The sequence below is a fragment of the Lepidochelys kempii genome, chromosome 4, assembly GCF_965140265.1.
Source record: "Lepidochelys kempii isolate rLepKem1 chromosome 4, rLepKem1.hap2, whole genome shotgun sequence".
Taxonomy (NCBI): domain Eukaryota; kingdom Metazoa; phylum Chordata; order Testudines; family Cheloniidae; genus Lepidochelys; species Lepidochelys kempii.
The window spans coordinates 105,920,180-105,928,436 of NC_133259.1; the positions used below are offsets into that span (position 1 = coordinate 105,920,180).

Genomic DNA, 8,257 nt, shown 5'->3' on the forward strand with positions numbered 1-8,257 from the left:
GGTCTGACCCAGTATGGCCATTCTTATGTTCTTATGTAGAGTTTGGAGTTACACAGACAGTTGCAAGTTATCTGCAGAGAGGTGAGAAAAAACCCCAGAAGCAGACAAGATTGTCTGGAAAGAGTATGAAAGAAGAGACTGAGGACAGAACCCTGAACAACATCAACAGAGAGGGGAGACAAGGAGTCTAGAGACAAGAAGACCGGATTGAAGTTGGAGAGGGAGGTAGGGCTATGAATTTTTTTTCCAGATTACGAATTACAAGAGTAGGTTATTGGTGAAGTGATGGTGAAGGCACAGTAACTGAGGTAGGAGAACCAGGAGAGCTCACCTGTTAGAGAACAGGAAGGCTGGTTTTGTGGCTAAAGCAGTGGGCTGGGACTCAGGAGATCAGCATTTAATTCCCAGGATCCAGGGGAGAGTTGTTAAAGCTAAAGAGGAAAGGGATGAGAAAAAGTGAGAGAAGGCAAGAAGGAGGAGGAAGCAGGAGAAGATGAGGTTCAAGAGTTAGAAGAAGATTGCAGGAGGATATTAAAGAGTGAGAGAAGGTTGGAGAGGGGGTAGGAGGGATAGATAAACACTTCATCTCTGTGACTGTCAAGATGACTCCTATCCCCATCGTTAAAAGGCGCTACAAAAAGGAAGTGGATATACACAGTGCTGGGCTATTTGTTTATTTCATTCTCAGGGAGCTTACACGGAAACTAAATATTTCATAGCTGCAGAACAACAACAACCCCCTTGTCCCAACTATTTTTCATGATACCTTTCTGATTGTCAAGGCCACAACTTTGGGCCACAGTGTGTAACAAAGACCTAAAATGAGTGACACAAAAAAAAAATCATTCAGGAAACTTAAAATACTGTGGGATTCACTATTGCCAATCGCAAGCGATCAAAAATCATGAGTCAGGCCCTAAAAATAACAAGTGACTTTAAATCTTAGGTTTTAAAAAGTAAACTTTGTGGCCTTGTTATTTGCCTTTTTGTTTCTGAGCCTTTATAGTGCACTCATGTCACATTTCAGGCTCTCTCTCTGCAACCATGAGGACTAGAAACTCACTTATTTTTTCAAATTAAAGTTGGGAGTCTGACATAATCACATAACTCCAGAAGATGGGTCTTTAAAAAACACACCATAGATACAAGATTTGTGATAAAATCACAAGAGCTGGCAATACAGTCCCCAAGGCTGATTCTGCGTCACCTTGCTTACCCGTCCCTGCCAGTTGCTCTCTGTGTGATTGAACTTCATGGCTTCAGTAGCCAGGATGCAGGATGCTGATGGTTACAACTTGAAACCTGATGCTGGAGTAAACGGAGGCAGAGAAGCAGAGTCCAGCAAGTTCATATCCAAGATCATTATTACTATGTATTCATCTGTATAACTTTAAACGGACAAATAACACGAGTCCATGCCCTATGGAGCTTACAATTTAAGAGCCAGATTCTGAGAGATTGGAGTCTGTTCTCTAGTCTTCCTGCCGCCCGTATGTTGCTCCTCCAGCATACATGGGAGGAGAACACTCACTGCACTATGGGTTCTGTGAGTGACATAAAGCAGCCAAAATTACCTAAGGGTGCTGCCTCGTATACCCTGGTGTAGGAGATCGAGAGGCAGTGGCTGGACCACTCTGCACTGTGACTAGCCATAGCTGCGAGGAGTCTGTTGCTCTAATTTACAATGGCAGTTGAATTGGCCCATCCAGTCTGAGGGGTCAGGCAAAGGTTGTACACCAGTTTAAGCTAAGGTGTGAATTTAAAATAGTATATTGTTATTACTTCCATGTGAACACATTTAAGCCAATATAAGAAAGTGCCTTTTCCCCACCTTATATGAGAAAAAGTATGGGCTGGTGGTTATGGCTTTTGCTTAAACTGTGGGAGACACAAGTATCAAGGGGTAGCCATGTTAGTCTGTATCCACAAAAACAACAAGGAGTCTGGTGGCACCTTAAAGACTAACAGATTTATTTGGGTAAAACACCACTTCTTCAGATGCCTGGCATGCATCTGAAGAAGTGGGTGTTTTACCCACGAAAGCTTATGCCCAAATAAATCTGTTAAGTCTTTAAGGTGCCACCAGACTCCTTGCTGTTTTTGTGGGAGACACAGGTTCAATTCCCTGCTCTGCCACAAAATTCCTGCATAACCTTGGGCAAGTCACTTAGCCTCTGTGTGCCTCAGCTCCCTGTCTGGAAAATGGGACTAATACTTCCTTACAGCAGGGCACTGCGAGGCTAAATACCTTAAAGATCTTGGAGAGGTGGAGAGCTACTGCTGAGAAGAAGCTGTTTGCTGCAGGTTAGCTTATGTCGCTCTGCTCCGGGTTTCAGCTAAACTGGAACAGCCCAAGGCTCTTCTGGCGCGGCAAGAGCGTGCAGGTGCGGGGCCAGCCGCAGGGCTGCGGCGGGTAACACTCGCCCCTGCTGGGGGCGCTGCCGTTGGAGTCCGCGCGCCCTGGAGCCTGCCGGCCTGGCTGGCGAGGGCGGGGCTCCTGAGCCGGGGGCAGAGAGCAGGGGCCTTGTTGCACTGGGCTCCAACGCCCCACCCCGGCCTGGGCAGGAGGGGCGGGGCCGGGCCGCTGGCAGGGGGCGGGGCAGGCCGGGCCGGAGGGGCGAGGCTAGTCAGGCGGCGCCCGGGGGCGGAGCGGGGCGGACCACGCCGGAGGGGGCGGGGCTGGGCAGGCTCGTACCGGGATGCAGGGGGCGGGGCAGCCTCGGACCAGGATGCCGGAGGCGACACCGCCCCGGCAGGTGGTGGCGGTGGGGGGCCTCCGGCCGCTGCGCAGGCGGCTCCGCTGAGCCCACGTAGCGCTGGCGCTGCCCGGCCCTGGAGGCGGTGCCGGAGCGCTCCACTTGCCGCGCAGCCATGAGCTTCAATCGCACGGAGAGCGACTGGCAGGGGCTGGTGGGCGAGGTGAGGCGGCCTCGGCGGGGGGCCGGGCTGGGGGAGCGGCCGAGGCTCTAGCGGGGCGGCGTGGCCCGGGGGCCCGGAGGGGGCGGCTGCCGGCGCTTGGCCTCAGCGCTGTGCTCCGCGGGCGCGGGGTCCTGACCAGCGCTGGGGCAGGCCGGGGAGCCCGCCCGGGAGCGCTACAGGGGGCAGAGCCCGGAGCTCGGAGTAGGCCTGGACGTGGGCCGGCGGTGCTGGCTCCCGCCCCCGGGGAGCCGAATGGTTCCGGCTGCCCCCTCTGCTGGGCTGTTCCCGCGCCGAGCCGGTTGCTCGTGAACAGCCTGGGGTGCCGCAGGTGCTGCAGTAACAGCGGGTGGAGCGGAGCCTGGGTGTTCCTGCTCCTAATGGAGGGCTGTGACAGCCCGCTAGCCAGCCCCTGGACCGCTGATCCTTGGCCCTTGGTTTGCACCTTCCTTCCCAAAGCCCTTCAGAGCGAGAAACACAGTTCGGTGCGGACCCAAAACACTGCAGTGACCTTGTGTGAGCTGTCGGGCTTGGAGCCCGTCCTGGGGAATAAGGAATGTGTGCCTTTCAATGATACGTCTTTTAAAAGTTTGTGACGACTTGGTCTGTGATGACTTCTCAAGGTGGGCGCTCTACAGGCACGGGAAGGAAAGCTCCATAATGTTTAAGTCCTTTGGCTGGCTTGTGGATGTTCCTTGCCCCCTCACTCTTCATGTATAATTGTTAGGCATCCTTCAGAAATTTTATACAATGTGAAACTTCATGGTGCACTGCTATCTGGTGTGTATCACATCTGATGCTGTAGAAATTAAATATTGGCACCAGATAGCACAGTTGTAAATGACATTGTCACAAGTTGCTTTGGGCCCAAACTTTAAATTTGTTTTTGCTTGCATGTACCAACTTCCTGATTACTACCAGAAGGCAGTTCTTACTTAGGTACTGATCCTGCAATTGCCAGTGCGAGAGTCACAGGGGGTTCACCTGTGCACAGATCAAATTGCAGCATTGCGGCCCTAGGCCTTAAATTGTTTTAAGCTTTTAGATAGTGTCAACAGAAAACAAAGGTTGAGAGCGGACTGCACTTGAACGTAAGTATGCTGTGGTAGCCAATAGTATGTATACACAGCTTTGTTCATGTTTGAGACAAAATAGACTTCAGCTTTTGTTCTAATCTTGTTGCAAATGCAAGGCTTTAGACATCTACTTTAGAAGCATTGGGTACTTAAGCTATGCAAAACAGTCTTTATGGTAGACAAAGATTTGGGCCTGTAACCTCAATAGGTAGAAGTAACAATTCAATATTGGAAATATTATTTCTGTTTTACATGCCTTATACAAACCTCTGAACTATCTACACTTAAAAAAATATATAGTAACAGACTGTTAACAATTGGTAACACATGCACAAACCCAAAGTAGCAGGCAACCACGTAAAGAGGCATCAACTTGAAATTTATTTAGTTTCCAGCAAGTGAGTTAAAATTAGTATCTGGTAGTATACTGCCACTGTACCATGCCCACAACCTTTGCTGTTTTACAAGTACATTTTCCTGTTTACAAAAACAAAAAACTCGTCTCTCTTCTGCTGCTGTTTGAAAGTTCCCAAACTTACAATATGATTCATGTGGGTGAACCCACTGATTTCACTGCGGCTGTGCATGCATAACAATTGGTAACACATTGCAAGATTGTGGCATAGGGCCCTAATCTTGCAAACAATACTCCAACACAGAGCCATGAAACTGTGACAACTTCCAGTGACATCAGTGGGAATTTGTGTGAGCATGGGGATCTCAGCTAATTCAGCTACTTCCAGGATTGGGGTCTAACTGTCAACACACACAATGCTGTATCAAATACACAATAAGCTGGAAGACTGAAATATGCATTTTCTCTATTCTTCTGGTTTTTACACAATATGAAATGTCAGGACAGAATTTTTCTCATCAGTCTTGAGGGAACATGGGGGATGGGGAAAGAAAAGGGTTTTTTAAATTATGGTGGAGGGAAGTGTCCCCGGACTTCTTAAAAACACTCATGACTTTATTTTGTTCATCAGACTTCCAAAATATTGTAGCCTACAGACTCCAAGTCTGGGCTCTGATCCTGAAATTAAACCCATGTGGATGAGCCCTTGTGCCCCTGCAGAGCCTCATTGATCATACCAAGTTTAGGCTATGGTTAGGGCCCTACCAAATTCACTGCTGTGAAAAATGCATCATGGACCATGATATCTGGTCTCTTGTGTATTTTTAACCTATACTATTCAGATTTCATAGGAGAAGCCAGCGTTTCTCAAACTCAGGGTTTGAGACTCCCAAAAGGGAGTCGTGCTGGGGGGAGGCAGGCACAAGGTGATTGTAGAGGGGTCATGGTACTGCCACCCTTACTTCTGCACTGCCTTCAGAGCTGGGAACCTGGAGAGTGGCAGCTGCTGGCAAGGGCCCAGCTCTGCAGGCAGCAGCACAAAGTAAGGGTGGCACTGCCATGCCATGCCATCCTTACTTCTGCATTGCTACTGGCAGTGGCGCTGCCTTCAGACTTGGAAGATCAAGATTCAGTTTGCAGTTCTATCACAGATTTCCTGTGAACTTAGACAAGTCGCCTTGTGTTCACAAGTTGCTCTGGTTTAACTGGAACGAATTTTAAAAATCAGTTTAGTTAAATCAGTGCAAAACCATGTGTGTACTGTCGTAAAATGATGTAAACTTGGCTTATATTAGGTCAAATTGCAAAGGATGAATATAAACAAATAACCAGTATGTAGGGACAAAATTAAAAAAGCCAAGGCACAAAATGAGAATAAAATAGCTAGAGACATAAAGGGTAACAAGGAAACCTTCTACAAATACATTAGAAACAAGAGGAAGACCAAGCACAGGGTAGGGCCACTACTCAGTGGGGGGGAACAATAACAGAAAATGTGAAAACGGCAGAAGTGTTAAATTGTTTGTTGTTTGTTTGTTTCAGTTTTCACCAGAAAGGTTAGTGGGCTAGTAGCAATAGGAAGGCTAACATAGTGAATGCCACTGAAAATGAGGTAGGATCAGAGGCTAAAATAGGGAAAGAACAAATTAAAAATTACTTAGACAAGTTAGATGTCTTCAGGTCACCAGGTTCTGATGAAATACATCCTAGAATACTCAAGGAGCTGACTGACGAGATATCTGAGCCATTAGCAATTATCTTTGAAAAGTAATGGAAGAGATTCCAGAGGACTGGAAGAGGGCAAATATTGTTCCAATAAAAAAGGGAATAAGGACAACCCCGGGGAATTATGGACAAGTCAGCTCGGAAAGATAATGGAGCAAATAATTAAGCAATCAGTTTGCGAACACCTAGAAGATAATAAAGTGATAAGTAACAGTCAGCTTTCTTTGACAGGGTAGCAAGTCTGGTGGATGGTGGGGAAGCAATATACAGTGTGTAGTATATTGTGTCTTTAATAAGGCTTTTGATACTGTCTTGCATGACCGCTCATAAATAAACTACAAAAATACAATCTAGATGGAACTACTATAAGGAGGGTGCATAACTGGTTCAAAAACTGTTCCCAGAGAGTAGTTATCAGTGGTTCACAGTCAAGCTGCAAGGGCATAATGAGTGGGGTCCCACAAGGATCAGTTCTGGGTCCAGTTCTGTTCAATTTCTTCATGAATTATTTCAATAATGGCATAGAGAATAGACTTATAAAGTTTGCGGATGATACCAAGCTGGGTGGGGTTTCAAGTTCTTTGCAGGATAGGATTAAAATTCAAAATGATCTGGAGAAATGCTCTGAAGTAAATAGGATGAAATTCAATGAGGACAAATGCAAAGTACTCCACTTGGGAAGGAACAATCAGTTGCATACATACAAAATGGAAAATGACTGCCTAGGAAGGAGTACTGCAGAATGGAGTCTGGGGGTCATTGTGGATCACAAGCTAAATATGAGTGAACTATATAGCACAAAAAAAGCAAACATCATTCTCGGATGTATTAGCAGGAGTGTTGTAAGCAAAATACGAGAAGTAATTATTCTGCTCTACTCTGCACTGATTAGACCTAACTGGAGTATTGTGTCCATTTCTAAGTGCCACATTTCAGGAAAGATGTGGACAAATTGGAGAAAGTCCAGAGAAGAGCAGCAAAAATGATTAAAGGTCTAGAGAACATGGCCTATAAGGGAAGACTGAAGAAATTGTGTTTCTTTAGTCTGGAGAAGAGAAGACTGAGAGGGGACATAAGTTTTCAAGTACATAAAATGTTACGAGAAGGGAGAAAAATTATTTTCCTTAACCTCTGAGGATGGGACAAGAAGCAATGGGCTTAGATTGCACCAAGGGTGGTTTAGGTTGGACATTAGGAAAAACTTCATTACTGTCAGGTTGGTTATCGTACTGGCTTTCACATTTCTTGGGCATTACAGACAGTTGGATACTGGGGAAGCAAGAGGGGTGAAAGAGGTGAATACTGTGTCTCTGCCCACTGTGGTCAAGAACGGGAAAAAGGTATCCAATGGGTACCCCAAGAAATGTTGAAGGCTGAACATGGGTAATAAGATCTGAACCAAAGACCGTAAATCCCTTAAGGGCTTGTCTACATTACAAAATATGCTTTTTGAACATGACTTTGAAAAATGAAATCAAATTACATCATGCTGACCTCTACTTAAGTCAGTGTAGACCAGGACAAATAGTGTTTAGTCACAGTTACTTGAATCGCTGAACTCTGATCCACGGTGAGACTGTTGTCTATAGGATCTCTGCCTCATGTACTTTATCATCTGGGAATTGCTTTCCCAGCTCACTTCATTGCTACAGCTCACTTTATTGGATGCATACTGTGGAAAGTGTAGAAGATCTTTTTATACACACAAAGCATGAAAAAATACCTCCTCCTACCCCACTCTCCTGCTGGTAATAGCTTATCTAAAGTGATCACTCTCCTTACAATGTGTATGATAATCAAGTTGGGCCATTTCCAGCACAAATCCAGGTTTTCTCACGGATTTGTGCTGGAAATGGCCCAACTTGATTATCATACACATTGTAAGGAGAGTGATCACTTTAGATAAACTATTACCAGCAGGAGAGTGGGGTGGAAGGAAGTATTGTTTCATGGTCTCTGTGTATATAATGTCTTCTGCAGTTTCCACAGTATGCATCCGATGAAGTGAGCTGTAGCTCACGAAAGCTTATGCTCAAATAAATTGGTTAGTCTCTAAGGTGCCACAAGTACTCCTTTTCTTTTTGCGAATACAGACTAACACGGCTATTACTCAGGAAGAAAAAGGATTGTCTAATGGGTACAGCAATTGACTGAAACCCAGAAGAACTGTTTTTTATCTTTGGCT

At 46.0% G+C, this 8,257-nt stretch overlaps 1 protein-coding gene across 2 annotated transcripts in view; it reads left to right on the top strand.

Moving 5' to 3' along the window:
* Positions 1-2,697: 2,697 nt before the first annotated feature.
* Positions 2,698-8,257, top strand: part of CCDC149 (coiled-coil domain containing 149) — a 66,006-nt gene continuing 60,446 nt past the window's right edge. For both annotated transcript variants that reach the window (XM_073342374.1, XM_073342376.1), the window contains exon 1: positions 2,698-2,919. In XM_073342374.1, coding sequence (XP_073198475.1) covers positions 2,872-2,919 — 48 coding nt within the window. In that variant the 5' untranslated portion in view covers positions 2,698-2,871. The remainder of the gene's footprint in view (positions 2,920-8,257) is intronic.